General features: G+C 38.0%; 1 protein-coding gene across 3 annotated transcripts in view; it reads right to left on the reverse strand.

Moving 5' to 3' along the window:
• PPP2R2C (protein phosphatase 2 regulatory subunit Bgamma) overlaps positions 1-22631 on the reverse strand; it is a 205085-nt gene that overhangs the window by 51967 nt on the left and 130487 nt on the right. For all 3 annotated transcript variants that reach the window (XM_061992350.1, XM_061992351.1, XM_061992352.1), the window contains 3 exons: positions 5313-5410; positions 4541-4706; positions 328-440 (listed from right to left, as the gene is read on the reverse strand). In XM_061992350.1, the coding sequence (XP_061848334.1) occupies positions 328-440; positions 4541-4706; positions 5313-5410 (377 nt within the window). The remainder of the gene's footprint in view (positions 1-327; positions 441-4540; positions 4707-5312; positions 5411-22631) is intronic.

Below are 22631 nucleotides of genomic sequence, written 5' to 3' on the forward strand. Positions count from 1 at the left end.
GTCTTTAACTCAGTTGCCGTGAATAAGTCGAGAACACTGTTTAATATTAATTACAAGTATAACAATTCCAGCACACCAATTTCAGGAAGAGTAAAACTGACATAAATGCGTTAAACATATTTGTGTTGGTCACTACATCATAAAGTATTTATGACTCAAATATGTGTGACAGATTCAAGACCATGATCAGTCAGTTAAAAGTTCAATGAGGGTAATCATATATATGCTTAGCATTAAGTACATACTGAAATCTCCTACTGAGTGAGCACCCATGACTTCCTTCTTCATACAGAAACAAAAGGATTTTGGACTAAGACAACAGCTTACCTGCAGCGATGTTACCGTAGAAAGATCTTTAAGTTTTCCCTCTTCATCTTTTAAGTTGTACCCCTCTGGCCTCTTATCTCTTTCAGTAATTTTCCATAACTTGATTGTTTTATCTTTAAAAGAAAAGACAACTATCAGCATAGGAATTTAGAATGTAGTTACTCACCTTTCACAACATATTCCTTAAATTTCTACACTCTGGTTTAGACAAGTCCTGTGCTGAAACAGTTTGAGTCACTTAGTTTTGCACATCCAGAAAATTTAATCAGAAGAAAAAATACTCATAAAGCAAATCTCATACCATCAAATTGAGTGACAGGCTCCTGGCAGCTGACAGACCATGTAGAGCACATGCCACTCTCATATTCACCTTGGCAGTTTGCAGGTGGAACAGACCAAAACCACTCAATGCTCAATGCTGAAGCTCAGTTTGACAATCTGACTTTGCAAGGAAATAATCATGCTATTGTTTGCTAGGTTACTTATAAACAGCAGAAGAAGAGCATGGAGTAGACAGATATACCAATGAAACCTGCCTGGTTCATTGTGAGAATGGGCAGCAGTGTATTGGTGTAACAACAGGAGCTGTGAAAAATGAAAAGCTGTGTGAAAAATGAGACCCTCTCCCTCTTAAGGAAAAGTAGCTAAGAAATTTGGGGTGGGGGAAGGAAAAAAAAAAGAGAGAATGATGTAAGGGTAAGGGAGAGAAGTGGTAAGGAAAATATATTCATCTTACATGCAACGGAATTAAATCTGAACTCTCCCTTTTTCATCGTGTGAGGCACATGATGATAGAATAAGGATGGGACGTCTCTTGTTTAGCAAAGAGACCCTGAAGACAACAAATTGAAATTTTAAACATTTCAGATCGAATTTGTCCTTGTTTTTGTAGTGACTGAAGCTGCAAGATTTCCCAGCATTAATTGTCCACTCCCACTGTAGTTGTGCACACAACTTGCCAACCCTCTCACTCAGTCTGAAAAATCAACACCAACTCTTCTGGAAAAAAAAATTTCCCCAAGCTTCTAACAGTTGTTCCACTCATCTGTTCATGGAGCAGCCAGAGCCTTTCCAAAACTTCTGCACTTAAGCTACCACCACAGATTTTATTAACCTTTGTTCTTGCATCATTTCTGATTTTATCCCACTTTCGTCCTTTACCCTTCTTTTTCCAAGTACACGGCAGAGCATAATTCTTTCGCCAGTGTGCTTGATTCAAATACTTCCTTCAAATTCTAGTACAAATAATTTTAAAGGCAGGATATATGAATACATGAATCACATTGCATTTCTACAGCAACTTTAATTTTGACCTTTTTTGTTTCAAAAATCAATCCCTCCACTACTCTAAGCATTCTTACTATTATGCATCTCCTAACAATATTGATATGCTAATTTTCAAGTAACAAAAATATTACAATTGATCAATCCTCAGAACAAGAGGTTAGTTCGATCTGCAACTAAAAAGCTCCATTTAAATATTCAATAAGTTTCATTTGTGTTGGTCACGTTAATTAACAACTAAAAATACTTAAGAGGCTATGTCACGCACTTCGGATTTTTCTTACATGTAAATAGTACATTTGTGTTTATTCTAAAATTTAAAAACACAGCAATTGTAAAATGAATTATAAGAAAGAACACAAACCATTTTCCACTGTTAGTCCTGAGAGCTATTGACAAACCTATCTTTCTCCTGAGAAAAAGTGGTTTATTAGTCGTTAAGGGTATCACGTATTGCTTTTCCTCTCCTTCACGTGCCTCTGAACTTTAAAAAAAAATCCCTAGAAATTCTAAGCATGCCTATATTTTGCAAAATATGTGTGAGGTTCAGTACTCATTCAGCCTCAAGGGTGTTGTGAAGTTTTAATTAATTGATGTCTGGTAAGCAGTCTGAAATTGTTAGATGAAAGGGTCTGTGTGGGCCAAATTCTGATCTACTCAACATAGCTCACATTGCAAATGGTATAAAAGATATCAATGCATCCTAATGATTTATTATTGTACTACAAAATCAGTTCAGTTTATAGAACAAATCAGAAATTTGCAAACTGCAAGCCCTGCAAATCCACAGTGGGATTCAAAAGCCTTGGTGGTTTCCTTCTGCTTCTATTAATTAGGATGCTGCAACTGAAGTTTAACTGATGACTTGTTGGTAACGTGAACTCGAAAGGAACCAAAATCCCCTTCCAAGAGAGATGGCCTGTGCAGAAACAGCCTCAGATACAAGTTCTCCTTAGAAGCACAGAAAGAGATTTGGGCAGGTGCAAACCTCTAAGTCAGATATACTGAGGGTGAGACTTAGATGGATTCTCCCCTGATGTTCCCTAACACAAAGATGCTACTTTCAGCAAATTCGACAGACACTGTCCATCTGTGCCTGTGGAAAGAAAGGATGCTGTTCCATAGTTCTCATTTTTCTGACTGAAACTGAGCTTTAGATCCTAAACTACCAGGGGACAAAATATCAAAAATTGCATTAAAATAACATGCTCAGAAATTATTAAGTAATCAACACTCAAGATGCTTCTATGATCTGCCCAATATAAGCATGTATGACAGGTAACTTCTTCATTCTCTACATGTCAGGGAAAATACTCTTATTCCTTTTTACAGGCAGAGAATTGATATGCATTGTCAATGGTTTCTCAGAGGTAATCTGTAAGACAGTGAAGAATTCAACATGGACCTTCTGTACTCTAGAGTTAAAACCAACTTAAAACTATGCCAAGAGGTGAATCTTCAGACTTTAACCCTGCTGTGCCAGGAGTCTAGGAATCCTCCTTGGCACTCAAAAATGTTGGTAATTCAGAGCCACTGCTGTTCTCTAACCATGAAGTTTGCTGGGATGCAGACATGGGAGAAAAACTGATGCCAAAGCATTTTGCCAGGTCCTAGGTTTGCTCAATGTTAACTACAACTGGATTAGCCCATAGTCACACTATGACTGATTATTTCTTCCTTTCTCCCCTCCCATATTAATATAAAATAGAAAACTGAGGTCTATCAGGCCAACTATAAAAGTAGAGTATCTTAGGACTCAGCTGTATTCCTCAACATTTCCAAAATCAACAAATGAAAAGAGAGGTTTACTTTTCGTAATCTGCTTTTGTTCCATGCATGTGGTAGAAACTGGTCTTAGTCAAAGAGATCTGAAGTAGGAGTATTTTGACCAAAGAGGAAGTGCAGAAGAAAATTCCCAAACTTCCTAATTAGCTGACTAATCATTAAATCAGCATAAAGCACCTAGCTATAACAGATATGTTTCATTTCAAACATTGCAAGAGTGCCCCTTAAAAGTCAAAAGATAACTCTAAGGAAAACAGACTACAAAACATAAAATATTTTTCTATCTGAGGTAATTTAATGTAAGCGCTATTCATTCCTATAAATTTTAACTCGAAGTAACCACTTTGTCCTAAAGCATCAATTCCCAAAGGTGAGATTTTCTTCTCTCGTATTTTTTTTTTTAATCAGTAATTCTCAACTATGGTCAAGGAAAAATCCTTTTCTGATTACAATGACATCTAAGATTTACAAGTGGATATTTTTGTCTCATGCATCACCAGTAGTAATAGCTATTGGTGTCCAGATGTTTCCTAAATGACACCTGGGCATGTTAGGCTCCATTAATTTTTTTTTCCCCCTTATGTCACATCTGCATACTATCTCTTCACAATAATAATGCTTTTTTTTTATCTATAGGCCTTAAATATGTTAGAAAAATGACTCAGTAGTAATATCTTATTAATATTCCTACTGCCTTCTAACTATTTGTGTAACTCTTTAGAACTTAAAGAAACCATTCTGATAATAACGAACAAAAAGAAAAAGAAATTCATCTCTCTCACCTACATTCATTTAAACATCTACAAAGAATAAAAGTTATGACAAATACAGCAGGCAAAATTCTAAATGTCCAGTGAAACACAGCTGCTGAGTAAGGTGATGCCTTTGTCACAAAGTTTATTTCAGGATAGCACTGCAAGTTAATAGCAAAAGTGGGTAGTTCTCTAAATGTCCATGGATAGGCAATAGGAAAAACTCTATGACTGAACAAAATACACAACAAATGTGTCTCAGAGTCAGTGTGACAGTCTTGGTAAACTCTGAATGAGAAACTTACTAAAGCAGTAGAATAAAATAAATAAGTAAATGCAGTCAACACTAAAATGCACCGGAGCAAAATGCTGATATGTCCTATCTATCTTACCATTTGTTGATAAAAGTGAGTGAGCTGCATTTTGCTGTGGTAACCACTTGATCTTGTTTATTTTTTCTTCTATCTCCAAGCTCTTCAAATAATCAAATTCAGGTTCATGGCTCTGGAAAGTGCTGTAAACATTGTACTCCCCCTGATTGTAAGGCTCATTTTTACTCTGGAGAATAAAAACACAAAAACATGTGGTTTATGACTGCAATATATCTCCATCTCTTAGGAAAGGTATATAAGCAGCCTTATATATATAAAAATATTGAAAGTGTAATTTAATCTATCATTTAAAACATGATATTGATAGATTGGTTTCTAAAGGAATGAAATTTCCTGTAGGCATTGAAGCGACATTCAATAAACAGCAGAATTTTTGAATAAATGTCACTTATTCAGAAAGTTTTCTACAAAAGATACTGCAAATGGACTGATTTAAAAGTGAAATATAAAAATATCACAGCAAAGGCATTGTTATAGATAGAATACTTCCATCAAACATGAAAAATCTATTAAACCAATGTAGAAGCAAAACAAAAACCACTTCCATTTTCCTTAGCTTAGAATTTTTGAGCTTTGAAGCATTTTTGTTTGGGACAGTAAACTTCTAAGTAAAATATCCTTACCCTCTTTCACTTCCTCTCCGAAGAAGTTACATTGTGTTTTACCGACTCTTGAGATTATAAACAAGTTTGTTAGCTACATCCAATTAAAGCATTAGAAAGAAAGCCTGGTCTTAGCAAGCTATAAAGGACTATGTTGGTAACTCACATACCTCAGGTTCCCTTTGGAATATAACAACCCGACCCCCCTTGTCACCAGTAGCCAGCAGTTCTCCAGTGTGGTTGAACTCAACTGTAGAAATAATATCAGCTGCAAGGAAAAAGAGAAAAAAGGTAATTTTTAGACTGCTACTACAACACAAAGCCATTAGAAATATCAAACACTCCACAAAAAATGCAACAAATGAGGGATTTGAAAGAATACAGATGAATTTAATAGCAAGTCACTAATGCAAACAGGCTGCATGCCATTACAATCTGAGGTTGCTACACAATGAAACAAGTGCAAACATAACAAGGCAAATTTGGGTTGCCAACACATCTGCAGTTTGGGAGTGGAGGAGATCTCTGGAGAGATTATGCTCCAAGAAAATCAATCTCAGGCTGCTACAAAGCTTTTTTTAGTTACTGGAGACAGCAACAGCATTGGTCTCGTGCTATTTCCTCTAGCAAGGAACGACTTCTCAGTCCTAATAATATGTGTTATTTATTCTTCACTCTTTATGAGAGATTTAGTATAACCCCTAGCAATAATTTTCTCAAATATGTGTTTGAGTCAAGAGGGTTAAAGCAAAGTACATGTTGCCCCTTCTGCCCCAGAGGAATGAAGGCAAAACCACAACTGCTTGCTGTGCAATGCTGGCAAGAGCCCATCCAAGTCATCATTTTCCATAAATCATTTCAGCACTATAAAAATGTGGCATCAGAAGATAAAAAGATCCCAGTCTCTTTCTAATTTTCAACAACTCCCTTCCCCTAAGCAATTGTATCAGCTTAAACAAGAAATCTTGTCAAAACCCGGGGCCAGTCTTGAGTACAAATTACTATACATCAGGATGAGAAGGGAGAAAGAGACTGCAGGAGCAAAAGAAATGATTCTTCCGTTTGTATGACAGGAAATGTGGAATCATAATCCCCAGTTAATCCTACACTATTAGCATAATTTAAATTAAAATGCCTAGTGCAATAGTAAATTAAGAAGCCATCGTATATACAATCACAGACGAATGCAGGGTAATACTCAGAGATTGCATGTATGAATCCTCTATAATGATCAGTATTCACTCATCAGAAACGTGGGCCAGATTTGCAGAAGCATTGGTAGTTAGCAGCTCCCCTTTAGGCACAAAAAAGTTGCGGTTTTCAAACATGTTCATCATCCATCAGTTTATACTGAGAACAATGAGGCGACAGTGGGATAGGTTCTTTTGAAAACCTAGTCGCAAATGAGTTCACCAAAATTCAAAGGAATTGGAATAAAAAGTGGATGTACCATTTACTTGATACATTTTATGAATTGAAAACATCTGTTCCTATTATTCATTTAATAAATGAGCAGTTGAGGGTTAGAATGTGGCTACTGCCAGTAGCTCTTGTCAGCAACGCAGCCATCCAAAAGCCAGATTCTTATTGGAACATGATAAACCATCCAAAAAAAGAAAATTTTACCCTAATCATGGTAAAGAAAAATATATTTTCATTTTTAAAAACATTCTTCACAATCAAACAGTTCTGTCTAAAAAAAAGAACAACTAAACCAAACAAACCAAACTTCCTCATTTTTCCCCATGCACTACATATGTAAAAGAGAAAGAGAGAACATAAAGCATATATTTTTCTGAATTTGCTGAATAAAACTATGGATGTGTAGACTTTGAGAAAAATGGAACATAGAATGGTAGGGATTGGAAGGGACCTTTAGAGATCATCTAGTCCAATCCCCTGCTCAAGTAGGTCTATCTAGATGAGGTCACACAGGAACACGTCCAGGCAGGTCTTGAAGACCTCCAGAGAAGGAGATTCCACACTTTCCCTGGGCAGCCTGTGCCAGGCTTCCCTTACAGGGAAATATTTTTTTTCTTATGTTTAAATGAAGCTTTTTGTGTTCCAGCTTCATCCCATTACCCTTTGTCCTGTTGCTAAATACAATAGAAAAAAGGGATGTCCCAACCTCCTGACACCCACCCTTTAGATATTTGTAAATAATATTAGAGATCCCCCCTCGGTCTCCTCTAGACTAAACAGCCCCAGATCCCACAGCCTTTCCTTATAAGGAAGATGCTCTAGCCCCTTGATCATCTTGGTGGCCCTGTGCAACATGATAACTTAATATTTGGAGTATGAAACCAAAGCTTCTCAACGTCAGTGGCATTTGGCTTTTATGTTGTCTTTCACAGAATATGTATTCTATAGGTAATAACCGCCAAATCCCTAGTCTTATTACAGAGTAGGAAGACTCGGGGTTGATGATGCTCTGGGACTTGGGATGGGTTGGGTTTGATGTAAAAAACAGCATGGGATTTTTTTAATCAAAAAATCTAACCAACTTTTCAGGTACGTAAAGTTCATTTCTAGTCCTTCCAGAGGATGAACATTTCTTGGCTATTTTGTTTTTATCCTGCAAAAGTCATACTGATAGTAGGGGTAAGTTCCTCCTTATAAAATGACATCTGCATGATATTTAAAGGCTGCATCTTATCCCAACCACACAGGCAGAACTGTCAAATTCACTTACTGACAGTCTTTTAAGAGTACAGATTATAAAGTCCGCGATTGGAGAGAATGGTAAATGCAGAGAAGAGGAATGTAGTATCTATTAAAATATGTATTTGTGTGTCTAAGTAGGCATGTGTATAAAGTATACATATTTTTTTTCAACAGGTCACAAAAGAATCAGATAAAATACTTTTCTTTTTCTTTTTACAGGCTGGATCAATGAGCTGAGGCCAATCACATGAGGTTCAACAAAGTTAAGTGACAGGACCTGCATATGGGCCACAACAACCCCATTCAATGCTACAGGCTTAGGGCAGGGTGGTTGGAAAGCTGTCTGGCACAAAAGGAGCTGGAGGTGTTAATCAGCAGCCAGCTAAACATGAGCCAGCAGTGTGCCCAGGTGACCAAGAGGGCCAATGGCATCTTGGCTTGTATAGAAAATAGTGTGACCAGCAGGACTAAGGAGGTGATTGTACCCCTGTACTCAGCACTGGTGAGGCCACATCTCAAATACTGTGTTCAGTTCTGGGCCCCTCACTACAAGAAGACTGAGGGGCTGGAGTGCATCCAGAGACAGGCAATAAAGCTGCTGAAGGGTCAGGAAAACCCTTCTTATGAGGAGTGGTTGAGGAAGCTGGGGGTATTTAGCCTAAGGAAGAGGAAGCTGAGGGGAGACATGATCGCTCTCTACAACTGCCTGAAAGGTGGTTGTAATGAGGCACGAGTCCATCTCTCCAGTCATATGACATGAGGAAATGGGCTCAAGTTGCACCTGGGGAGGTTTAGATTAGAGATTAAAATCATAGTATGGTAGAAGTTAGAAGGGACCTTTAGAGATCATCTAGTCCAATCTCCCTGCTCAAGCAGGTCAACCTAGATCAGGTCGCATAGAACATGTCCAGGAGGGTCTTGAAGACCTCCAAGGAAGGAGACTCCACACTCTCCCTAGGCAGCCTGTGCCAGGCTTCCTTCACAGTCACAGTAAAATAGTTTTTCCTTATGTTTAAATAGAAGCTTTTGTGTTCAAGCTTCATCCCATTAGCCCTTCTCCTGTTGCTACATACCATAGAAAAAAGAGATGCCCCAACCTCCTGACATCCATCAATTAGATATTTGTAAATGTTAGTAAGATTTCCCTCTCAGTCTCTTCTTCTCCAGGCTGATCAGCCCCAGTTCCTGCAGCCTCTTTTTACAAGGAAGATGCTCCAGTCCTCTGGTCATCTTGATGGCCTTGCCCTGGACTCTCTCCAGCAGCTCTCTGTCCCTCTTGAGCTGAGGAGTCCAGAACTGGACACAAGACTCCAGATGAGGCCTCACCAGGGCAGAGTAGAGGGGGAGCAGAACCTCCCTCGACCTGCCGGCTACACTCTTCTGGATGCATCCCAGGATGCCACTGGCCTTCTTGGCCACGAGGGCACATTGATGACTCATGGTTAGTTTATTATCAGGACTCCCAGGTCTCTCTCAGTAGAGCTGCTCTCCAGCGGGTCAATCCCCAGCCTGTACTGGTGCATGGTGCTTTTCCTTCCCAGATGATTAGGAAGAACTTTTTCACTGAGAGAGTTATTAAGCATTGAAATGGGCTGCCCAGGGAGGTGGTAGAGTCATCGTCCCTAGAGATATTCAAAAGATGCACAGATGAGGTGCTGAGGGATGTGGTTTAGTTTAGTGGTAGTCTTGGCAGTGTGAGGTTAGTGGTTGGACTTAATCTTAAAGGTCCTTTACAACCATAATGATTCTGTGATTCTAAATAACTGTGCAAAAGGAATTAATAGCATTTGAACTTACATGTGTGAATAAACTTGATATTGGTCTGGAGTACTTTCACAATGGCATGAAAGTCTTTTCTTTATGGCCATAATAGTCACAAAATATTATATTGCAGTTTACAGCAGGCATTAGCCAATGCTTAGTAAAGTGCACAAGAATATTTGCACAGATTTCAATAGTAACTGAACCAGGGTTATAATAAAACAGTTCTGCATTTTGTTATTATATTGCATTTGTTATTAAAATATTGTGTGCAGTTAAGTGACTATTGTTTAAAGAAAAGCAACTGAAAAATTAAGTACCCGTGGTCAATGTGTAATGACGTTGTTCTGGGGAAAAGTTCTCTCTCTCTCAAGGTTTTTGTTTCAGATGCATCCCTCCTTTCTATTAGAAAAACTAATTCTGAACTGAAAACTACCTATTATTTTTAAATTAACTTGTTCTGAAAAAGAGTAGGTCCAATATTTTGACCTTAGAAGCATGTAGTTTGTTGGAAAAAAAATTATCCCTGAATTGGAAAATCACTTCTATTGATCCTGTAAGAGCTGAAAACAACAGTCTTAGAAAAAAACCCCAAAACCTTATCCAGCATATTTGTTCAGCAGGCAAACATTAGTCATGCTGTTTTCATAAAAAAAAGATTAGCCAGGCTGGCTCTTCCCAAGACAGAGGAGGTAAGAAAAGAATCAATCAACAAAGCTCTTCATAACCTTCTGCAGAACATACCCTACATATTTATTAATGCTCTAGCAACATCAGGCACTACAATCCCACCCCACAGATTCTTCCATTGGAGAATGGCCCCCTCAGCGTACAGAGCAATTAAGTACCAGCTTTCACCCTTATCCAGGATACATAAATGCTCCACAATGGAAGAGCTGATGAATTTACATGTACAGTAAGCTCTTGGCAAGGGATGGCAGACATGAAAGACGCCTCCCAGCCTTCTTCCGCACTACACCTTCCATATCTCTGCTGGCAGTGCTAAGCTTTGCAGTCATTATTAGGATTATCAGTGGCAGAGTTAATTTACCTTTTAAGAGCAATTATGGGCAACCTCAATGCCAATGGGCAAATGTTTCCAATCAGATTCCAAATACCATCTTTTATCCATTATTAATCTTCCTACTCAGTTTTTAAGTTCCACGTTTTGTCTATGCAGAAACCTGTGTAAACTTGGATTTAAAAGCCTCAATGCTTAACATTTTCACTCAGTTAAGAAGCACAACTTGGACACTTGAAATATAGGAATTGACTGAGAAAAACAAATTGAAAACCTTCAAGCGATGAAAATACTCCAGGAGAGTATACACCAGGTCATCTGTCCCACCTCCTGCCACAGCAAATTGTCTAGCAGGTATGATGCATTACTGACTTCATTCCCCAGACCAGTTTTACCATGTTCACACAAAGACATGACATTACAGCTCAAACTGATAAGTTCTTCCTGATCCAGTCTGAAGTATTACATTCCCTGACTCCTAGTTGTCTCACCCTTTTTGTACCTCATTTTTGTACCTAATTCCTCTCCAGCTTCATAGTTTACACTCTAAATGTGGTTAATGGCTTTATTGTACCCAAGAGCTGCTGCTCAGGTAGCTATTTTCACCTTTCCTAATAAACCTAAGTCTATCAATACATATCTGTGTCTATCAAGATATTTCTAGCTGACTGTACTGCTCTTCCTTCAACTTCATGAGCATTGTTCTAACACGGATGCAGGCAAACAAACTCTCTAGCAGGGGGGCATTAATTAATTTGAGTCTTTATTTTACACTGTCACATTTCCATGTTTACTTTTTAGTCTTTAGGTTTATTTTAGGGGTTTTTAAGAGCTTATTCCTATATAACATGAAAAGGCCCAAATACCTTAAGAACCCTTACCTATACTTACCTATATAATAAACTAGGAGAACACTAGTTCAACTGCATGCCATCTTTTACCTAGTGTGCACTCAGTGAAGCAAGTCTGAACATATTTACTCATCTTCATACAGCCTTTTGGTCAGAAATCTCAAGCAACTCTAATAAAATATCATTTTTCTGTATTCTGTTAACTTTTACTAATAATTTCCACCTTTCTGATGCCCTTAGTTTGAAGGCCTTGGGTATAGTTTATTTTGGTTCAGAAGATAAGGAAACAAAGAAAATGTAAAACAATACTTCACTCAGCACAGAAATGCAGCTTTTTTGACAGCAGTAGCAAGTTTTGAGGGCAAACAACATCATGACACAGTACAGGGAAAAGAAGATCAGAGAATACAATATTCTGTTGAATTGCAGTGTAATCCTGACAGGGCATTAAAGGATTTGGAATGGGCCAGAACACTGGAATTAACATCGGTACTTTTCTCCAAAAAAAAAAAAAACCCCATGAAATTCAACCAGTGAGAACAGGTCAGAACTTCCCCTTTATATCTCATCTACCACCATCAGCATGGCAACACTGTCGACATGAGCTGCCTGAATCAGCATCTAGGTCAGGTTTTTGTTGTATGTGTTCCCAGTGGCTAGCAGGCAGTGTTGTAGCCTACGTTATTTCAACCAAGTTCTGACCTGGCCTAACCTTGGTTTGCAAAATCCAATAAGATCACAGCACAGTCTGGTATGGCTGCAAGCAATGTTCTGTCATACTGATACAAAAGTCCCTGAGGAGCATAATCTGGAAGAAACAACAAAGAAGCTTGAAACAAAGAGTCATAAAACAAAAGGACAAATGGTAGATAAAAGATGATCAGTATTACACTACGTTGTGCAAAATGGAAGGCCGTTACAGTAAGCTGTATTGACAGAATTTAGTTTAGACTTGGTCAGAAAAATAAAAGGGGGAGGGGAGAGGAATGGATTGAAAACAAAAGCTTGCTATCTTTTTTTTAAGCTTAAGTTTCAAAGGATTCCTCACATAGCTAGAAAACAAGGTATGCAAAACTTCAAAGCTTTGAGGGTCACAAGAATCCTTTTCTGAAATAGTTGGCAGAGTGACCCTTCACAACAGAAAAACTTTCTTACTTGAAGTAGGAGGCTCTGCAACATGCATTCATTCTGGTTCAGGGCAGTGTTATTCACCATCTTGGACTCAGAGGTTGTATAACACCAGGTACCACCCGTCAGAATTCAAGCAAACTCAATGTAAAATTTCATCCATCATACTGTCCACCTCAGATGGATCAAAAAATTAATGTTAAATGCCAACATATCAGAAAACCAACTCTGCTCTACTGGTAGACAAGATACTTTCTTGACCTGCACACAAACTACCTGCTCATCTCTCCAAATCACCAAAACAACATAGCATACAAGCCAGTACACTGTTGGGTAGGCATATAAGAACAGAAAAACAGAGCGCAATGATGCATGAGATGGAGAGAGAACAAGTGACCACGTTAAAAAGAGCAAGAGCATGAGAAAGGGCTCAAAAGAGCACACATAAGAGAGCATACACCCACATGAGAGCTTAAGAAAGCATGAAAGAGCATAAGGAAATGATACAGCAGAAGAAAAGAAAGTTGTTTGAAATGAAGGATCTATCTTTCTCTTTGCCCCTGGGATTATCTGTCACCCTGGCAAATCTTTTGCTTTACTTTTTTTTCTCTCATATATTATGGCTTTAAAATCCGGTGGTGTTTGTGCTGCAAAACAGTAAGCATTTCCTCCATGTTAGATGTATGGACAATGCAAAATACACCAGGAAGCTCACTTTGGCCAAAGCAAACTTTTAACATAGATGCTAATAATCTAAGTGCTGCAGGGATCCCGGAGACAAGGTGATCCATCAATATCAGAATGGAATCCAGAGATGTGTGTCCACTATGCCTCATGTAGTTGTTTTCCTAACCAACAGCTTGCCTGGCTTTGTTGCTAGCAAGGACAAATACATGAAGGGCAAAATCCAAATAGCCTCATTTAATCCTGTCAAGCAAGGACAAAGAAGTTTATCGAGCTAAATATCACCTTTCTTCCTGAGTATAACAGTATCTTCGTGATGTGAAATCCAAAACCACATGGTCAAATGCTGAACAGCTCTTGAAGGGCTGCTTAAAAGAAGAACACTTCAGCTGGGGATGATAGTAAATAATAGTAAAAAAAAATTAATTGAAGTAAAAAAATTCCTAATTCTAAATCTTGGCAAGCCTTGAGCAAATCTTTCCCTTTTTTCCATCTTTAATCTCTCACTTTTGGACTTTAGAAATTAAACATGTAGACACCTCAATGGCCTGCATCAGCCCTGGCTGATGATGAGATCATCACAATACCAATGAGTTTCACAGGTCCATGCACTTCTATATCCTCAGGGACCATGAAAAGTACCCATTTAGAACATTGGAATATACATCCAGTGCTCACTCAAACAGAGAATTTATTTGAAACAGAATCTCAAACTTTGCACTCCATCTATGAGCACCTCTGACCTCTGTGATTTACTGCTTCTAGCCTCGAGCTTTAATAGAGTTGGAGTTTTTCTGCAGTATTTTTGTATGTGTTTAATTTTAAGAGCTTGGAAAATGTATTCAATGTTTTTTTAATCACAATGCCTATTTCTATCCTTATTTCTCAAATTAGAAAATCAGGAAACGACACTCAACTATTAGAGCACATAGAATGTGAGAAAAAATTGCCTATGAGACAATTATGTAAAATACATTATCTGATTTCTGCAAAAACCACCCCATACTGAATACAAGTCACTGAGATTCAGTTCTTTGTAAAATGACTCCCCTAATTTTATTCCTAGTTTAAAAGTTCAAAGCCCTCATTTTGGAGGTTCTGCATCCATCTCCCTCCTCCAGAACACAAGACCTCCAGGAAAAGAGATCAGAGAGACTTGACCTTCTACCCACTGAGGTAAATGGAAAGTTTCCCACTACTTCAGTAGTAAATAAGGTCAAGGAACATTTGTCAGATGTGATGTAGAAATGAAAATTAGGACATATTTATAAAAATTTTGGCTACTGTTTACATGCACTTGTTTCTTCATGTTCAAAGTGACCTGCTTAGATCAGTAAGACATTGCAAAGCTTCAGTGTTAGTTCTGCAGAATGCCTAACTAACATGACTAAAATATCCATTCCACTTCATAAACAGAAAGCCTTTCACCTTCACTAAACTAGTAAGTCTTCAAGTCTTCAGTATTGCTGCTCATAGCCTATTCTTAGAAGCAACACTTAGGAAAACACTGCAGACCAATCTCTATTTTAGTATAAAGATATGCACAGAAAACTTCTAAACCTCACATTCCCCAAAGCTTCTTCACAGGTTACACTGTGTAACACATGCCAGTAATTTATTCTTCTGAGATTTCTGGGGGGAAAAAAAAAAGCTGAATATTTCTCTCCCTCTCTTCTCTCTCTCTCTTTTTCTTTCTGTGCTTGCTGTGGGAGGAGAGTCATCTAAACTAAAGAATCAACAACAGGCTTGAAATATTCCACTTTCTAAACACCAGCACAATTAGGAAATGTGCCAGTCCACTCCTCTTTTACCAAACAGTATTGAAGGGCAGAAAGGAAAAAATGGTCATGGGCATCACATGACGTGTTTACAATTTCCAGAGTGGGGTTTACAGAAGGCAGCCTGCCTGAGCTGGGAGCTTCTGCTCAGCTCCATGTTACTTCCAACCCAGGAGCTGCACAGCCTGGCTGCCAGCAAGAGACAGATTAGAAATGGTGCTGCCAAGTGCTAAAAATGCTAGGCAACCAGGTTTTATTGAGAGCACAGAAAGACCTTGAACCTCAACCCTCATTTTGGAGCAAATAAATACAAAAAATGGAAAGTATATAAATTATCAAAATATACTAATTTTGTTTTCACTGACAGGTTATAATTGTGTATAATGATTGCAATGATCTACAATAAGCAAATATGAAGTTTGGCTAAAAGGCTATTATAGAACAAGGACAAAAAAATACCACCCATATTTATCATTTTAAAGGAAAATTATTAATTTAGTTTTTATCAATGGGCAATGAAAATGCATCTAAAATTTAAAATACAATCCTGAATAATCAGATTTTAAATCAATAATATTTCCCATGCTTTACATACAAACTTCAATAGAATTTTGCTGCCAGCTGATTCAGAACTTCCCCCCCCCTCCTTACCAAGCAATTAAATTCCAGAAGTAAAGCTCTTGGTAATTCTGTCACAGCAGTTCCCATGTTCAAAGCATTTTCCTGGCATTAAAGCCCCCAGCAACCCAAGGAAGTCAGTATGGAAATGTTAGCATTCCCATTTTACACAAAGGAAGAAATGAAACAGATCCTCTAGAGTTTTTATTCAAGATCAGAGAAGTAGTTTTGACTATACACATACTAAGGGATAGATAATCCAGGCTGTGGTTCAGCAAAACGTTTCTGTTTAATAAAGCTCTTAATCATTTGTCTAAAGACTTGAATGTTCCTGTATTCAGTTGAAATGAGTATGCATGTTGTTAAATGGATATACTGATGGAGCCCTAAGAAACAAAGTCTCACAATAGCATGCAACAAGGAAGAAAAAACTCCAGTAAGCAGGCTTTTGAGTGAAGCAGGGGGGGATATAATCTTAAAAATCATGAAGGGCTGTAAGCTAGGAGCTGGCCTAGAGCCAGAGTCTTTAAGCACAGAGTGATGACAAGGAAAGCAAAGACACAACGGTCATATCTGCACTAGTAAACAAAGGAGAGCTACAAAACCTTCTTGGCCTTTGCACTGCTATGATTCACACTGTTCAACTGCTAAGAGTGGACCTTGACAGGCTTTTTTGGAGATGGTGCGATGTCACCCTCATAGGCACAAGCCCCTCCATGCCAGCTGGTCACAGTACTGAGGCAGATGTACATGGTGACTGCAACTACAATAGTGTAGAACATAGACCAACAATGCTCACACTGTGCTATGTCAAATTATATTATAGTTTTCTGAAACAACTAACAGAAGCAGGGGTTTCCCAGAGGACAAAGGGCTCTGGAGCCTGTAGAACTAGCAGGAGGCAAACAAATTGCATTTGTTTTCCTCAGTTTTAATACATGAGGGTAGATAGCAGAGTTTAAACCTACTGATCGGACACTTTGACTACAGGATCCAAATAGACCACATACAAATACCATGAGCAACATACAGCTCAAAGTTATATGTCATTGGACATCTCTGTGACTCCCAGTAGTGGACCAGCAAGCTAAGTTCACACACAGGACTTGTCGGCTGTCAGAAGAGCTCCATGCCATGCCCTGTAGATATTCATCTAACATTAGCCTCTGTTTGCTTGGCAGGCTCCAAAGGCAATTTAGCTGACAAACCTGAATTTGCCTTTGGGTCTGTCATATCATACAATTTTGGGACTTCTGGGAGTGCCTAATACTTCGTTGATGAAGACTGCATACATCATAATATATTATATTCACCTTAAGCATCCTTTAAAACTGCTGTTTGTGACCTTTCAGAATTATCCAGGTAGTGTCGCCGGCTTAAGTGTGTAAACTAAAGCCAGGCTCAAAGATCATGCAATTATTTCTTCTTGCTTGCATCAAGAGCTCTTTAGCAAATTTATATGATGATTTCAAGACCAGAAAAATCAGCTTCACTATAAAGCCTACTGCTTTAAGGTTGATGTGTGGAGAATTTATTAGTGGTTTACACAACTTTACATTAGTTTAAAAGCTCATTTCATAAGATTCACTTCACAGAGAACAAAGTATTTTTTAATATTTATATTTTATATTTATATATGTATCCAACACAATAAATCTGAGGAAAAGTGAGATTACTCATGTGATTAAAATATAGACCATGTTAAATCACCCTATTATGCCAGAAACTTCAGGAACTTGTGACCCTGAAAGACTGAACTCTCAATAGCTGGACTGTGCAAAGCCCAGTGATAAACTTGCCCTGGAGTTTAAATGCATTATATTTCTGTAATTACTTAGTAAAAAAAAAAAACTACTTAAAAACCAGAACACATTAAAAATCAATGCACCTTTCCCCAGTCTGTGTCTGATAAACTTCAAGCATTGTTAACAGCCTCAGGGAATAAACATTCCTGTTTTCTAATATTCCCAAAGGGCATCCGTTACATAACAGGAGGAGATCAGCATATATTAGAAATGCTACGGACTGTGTCTGAAACAGCAACTGTTTGCTGGTCAGGCAATTTCAGAGTTTTTTCCTACTCTAAGGAATGTATCAGCATGCAGATAACCCTGTAATTAGCCCTGAAAGCTCTTTCTAGTCTATTAATACAACATAACAAGCAGGAACTCAGATTGTTCCCACTGCGTTCAGAACTGGAGAACACGGACTTCAAAGCTTCACGTCTATCACATTGTAACACTAAATACAATCATTCCTTCTTCATCAAAAGGTTAAATGCAAAATATAGCTTCTTTCAGCACACTGCTAAAGCTGAAAAGTTAAAACCAAAATAGTCTTGAAAAACAAACATCAGAAGGTCAAATTTCTGTGTCTTCTACAAAGACAGACCTAGAGGAATTTTCTTAGGAGCGTCCCCAGATTGGGTGGGGGGGTGTGTGCTTCAAAGCATATGGTGATAGCTCACAAATCTGCAGGCATCTTCCCCAAGGCCATGCCTCCCAGAGCCATATAGTTTGAAAGTGGTACTTTGCAGCCCACACAGACAACATTTAGACATCTAAGGCCTTGAAAGGAGCACAGGGTTACTAATCCCCTCCCAATATCCTTGAAGATGTGCCTTACAATCATTGACGGCTGTTAAAACACAGTCTGCAATAATTATTGTTGTGCTCTCAAAGCACAGCAGCCTTTGCTGCAATACAAGTTCTGAGGCATGAGGCCAACTGAAGCCTCAAGTCTATTTTAGTCCCACTATAATTATAAATTATGGATATATAGTTGAGATGCTTCTCAATCTTTGTTTGCATGAGAGCATATTTATGCACTGCAGAAGAATATCTGAGCCAGTACTGACAGAATTGGCAACAGAGCCAATATAGCAACGTTAGTGTGATGCTGTGCCTGAGACACCACTGCTGTCAGTACACAGCATCACATTCAGAACTAACTACAAAACATACCTTTGCACTATCCTCCATTAAACAGCATTGACAGACCCATTCAATACCAAATGAGGAGCAAAGGAGGTTGACAGGTTTCTCTGAGGCAAAGTAGTAGAGAAATACACCAGTTAGTTGTTCAAAAGGCCATACTAAGGGGAAAGTTTTGCCCAAGTTGAAACCACAGAGTAGATGCTGGAAAATTTGCCAAAGGCTGGTTGAGTGAAGAGAGATAACATGTTCCCCAGGACTGGCGCCAGCTTGCTGTTGCCACTACACCTGGCACTGCACTGAAGGGGACAGATGCAAACTCCGATACCATTTCTTAACCCTGGAAGAAGCTGTCTCACTCACTACTACAATATTTGTATTTCCCATTATTATCCCTAAGTGATACAATACTTATAAGCAAAGTAGCGAATAAAGTCTTTTTACTTCAGAAAGTAACACGACACTGCACTTTGTTACTAACATCACCTTAGATCAAATATGTGCTTGTTTTTGTTTCATAGCCTTGTATGAGCTTACACAATTAGCAGCTACTTCATGTGAGAAAGAGATTTGCTTCTAAACACACTTTGTACTGACTGGAGGGTCCAGTGTAAAGCAATATCATATTAAAGATATTGTTAGTACTAAGTATACTTTCCACTGAAATCGGTAAGGAGGAGTTCTGTAATTAAACTACAGGCCTTTTCCAGATCACAGTTGTTGTGTATTGTTTTCTTCCCAAACACAGATATTTTGTAAAAGTTATTTCCTCAAGATACCGTCATTTGGAGGGGATCAAATCAGCCTCCTAGTACGGTGCCTTAGAATATATATCAGCTCAACAATTTATTGTGAATTAGATGTTCATGTGAGTGGTCCTGAATCTCCTCAATTTCTAAGCAAAATGTGGACTTTACATTACTGGACAATTATTCAATTGGAACCAACAAGAAATCATGAAAGCAAGACACCATGACAAATTTTGGATGTGTTACTTGAATATTCAGACAAGGCACTCACCTCAAAATAAATAAATAAATAGAACACTGGGAGACTTGCCTCATCATGGAAGACTGAAATAAGAGCTAGGTCCCTTATGTTTAGAATGGATGCCTAAAGAAAGCACTGAGAGCCTGCAAATTCCTCTGTGTCTCTTTTAAAGTCTACAAACTTTCAGATTATTTAAGACAAAAAGAGCTTGCAGCAAGACATGAGGAACACTAGGCTAAACTAATGTACCAGAGGGAAGTACAGTTTTGGAGGCACAATCCAGTCCTTGAATAAGGACCTCCAGATTTGACCAAGTACACTCACACAGGGAAGATGAAACAGGCAGTAAAGCTTCTTTTCGCAGTGATTTTGCACAGATTTTTGAGCTCGTTTCACATGAAAAAGTTCTTGAATCTGCCCAATTCCCCAACTGCTGAGTGTTCCAAAGATACCCTGGGAAATTGCCATAAACATACAACCATCAAGTAGCCACTAAAAATGTTCATTTTCCAGTAAATAGACAAAAGAGAATCATTGTCGTAAAGGCCCTATTATGAAGACAAAATTTACAGTTACACTAATGTCTCTCCTGATAACATGAGATCAAGAGTCTTTCAAAAGATGCCACACTAGTACTTGTCCAGCTGGAGCTAAAGGCATACTGAGAGCTTCAGAAAGTCAGCATCAAATCATACAAAAACTGCTGGTTTTGGTAAAGCAAAACACTATGAACCATCCAGAAAAATCTCACGCTTTTCATCTGTTTGCTTTTTTTTTTAGTAACTTACAAGATTTACTAGCCAGCTGGTAAAATAATGAAGGAAAGAGGCCAGTAAAACTATATAAAGCTAAGAGAAACTGCCTTCTACTAATCAGAAACAATGTGCAGTCTGATGACGGTTTATAGACTTCAATTACCATACTCGGCAGGAAGGAGCTTTCAAACATCTGTATGATGATTATTCTCTACTGGGATGTCATTTACAGTGCAAAATACTAAAAACAGGGCCAAAAAATCAATTACAATCTTTGTAAATGAGTGTACTCTTGATCTAAGGGATTTGAAGTTGTTTGTGGAAACTGGATTTAAAAGGAGAGACAGAAACATTTAACAATGAAAACTAGGCAGCTAATTCCACACACTCCCCCCACCATGCCCTTACTTGCTTAGAACAAAATTTAACTTAAGGACCACTAAAATAACAACTTGTATATAAAGTGCAAGAATAAAAGAATATTATTAGAAGTCAAGTCTAGCAAAGCAATGATTCATCACAAGTGAGGTTCAAGCAGAGGCTTTCTTATTTATGATTTTAAGTAAATATCCACAAATACTGTCGACTGACCTGGATTATTTGGATAAGTAAATATATGTACTAACAAAATCAGATCTTTTATTGTTCTAAATTGTTCTAAACAATTAATTTCCTATTTATATAGAAAAACACAAATAAGTAAAACTAACGAGGAGAGTAGGAAGCAACCAATAGCCAATGAGAATGTCATTTCAATTGGTCACTATTTAATTCATTAGCAGAGAGTTAATGATTTTACTCTTTAGTCAGAGGAAAGCAAAAAAATGTGAAAAAACAGAATTTACTTGAGAAAAAATTAAAAATAACAATGCAAACTGTACCACTGTGAAATGAAAAACCTCAAATCAATCAATCAACAAAAAAGGGTTGTATGAATGAGGGTTTTCATTTCTCATTTACTGATTTTCACACGTGTATTATCTCAGAGAATATGCTTAGAAGGAATGTGAAAGTAATGGTGATTTTTGTTCAAGAGCAAATGGGAACAGCAATGGTCAGCTGCAGAAAATGGCTGGAGAATTTGCCAGTCAGAATCCTTAATCAGAGTATAAAATCTGACAGTGTGAACCTGACTTTTCAGATCACCAACATGACCAAGGACCCCAAGTACTTTGTACAGACAGTAAGATGAATATCATTTTTCTCTTGGAGGCAAAACTGTATCTTTGTAAAGGCAGATTAATGACCTACCAGTATACTGCTGTACTTCAAGAATATTTTAAAGCATGAAGCAATGTAGAATGCAGATGCTTGCTACATAATGCCAAAAGCATGCTATTCCTCTGCTCTAAAGGTTGTCTCCTAGTAATTACTAATCTAAGGTGTGGGATTTGACCTTTAAAGCCCTAAGCAATCTAGAAATGTAACCAACAGATCGGGCTTTCTGTGCACTTTCCACCACTTTCTTCTCTCCTTTGCTTTTACCATGATTATTACTGAGAAGCTGTCAGTTCCCCTCTGATATTCCATCACTTGGTCAGAGAGAACCTGGACCTACTAAACTCTCATTCAAACTTCACAGTACATATCTCCCAGCGGGTACCTGGGGAGAAACTAAGAGGATATCTTGGTAGGGTTGTTTTATGAAGCTACCACTTGGTTTTGTAGCAGGCTACTACACAGGTGAGCAATTTTAAAATGGCAGGGTGATTTTTATGGTTAAGGTAGTTCAGAAGATAGGAAAAGATCCTAACCAATTGTGTGTAATCAAAGATAGAGGATGCTTTCACAATATCTTGGACTCTTCATTGACATGGAACATCATGGCTGTCACTGGTGTTATGGAAAATGGAACTGCACAACATATTTAATATCACATACTCCATAACATTAAAATGAAGTCTGATTTTTACACAAATTTCAACGTAACTAGGTTAATGCAGGGCATCTGCAGCAGAATTTCAGCAGCACAGCAGTCTCTGAAGCTATTTTGAGAAGCAGAAACTACTTAAGTAGTCTCAGCGAGTGGCCATATTCTGTATTGTTGAGAATAACAAAGCTGGAACACCTCTAACAGGCTACCTGGGGATTACTGCAGCTAAATGCAGCTTTGTTATCAAAAAAGAAAAGGATTTTTTCCAGCTTGACAGCACCATAAAAACTCTTGTTCATATTGAATGACATATGAACAGAGATTGGTATTTATAATTTTCTGCCAGTTAAAGACTCATTCTTGCTCCCATTGAACTAAATGAGGCAAAACTGCCATTGATTTCAATCAGACTGTCAGTAGACCTTAAAGATAC

The sequence above is a fragment of the Colius striatus genome, chromosome 3 (assembly GCF_028858725.1).
Source record: "Colius striatus isolate bColStr4 chromosome 3, bColStr4.1.hap1, whole genome shotgun sequence".
NCBI classification, from domain to species: Eukaryota; Metazoa; Chordata; class Aves; order Coliiformes; family Coliidae; genus Colius; species Colius striatus.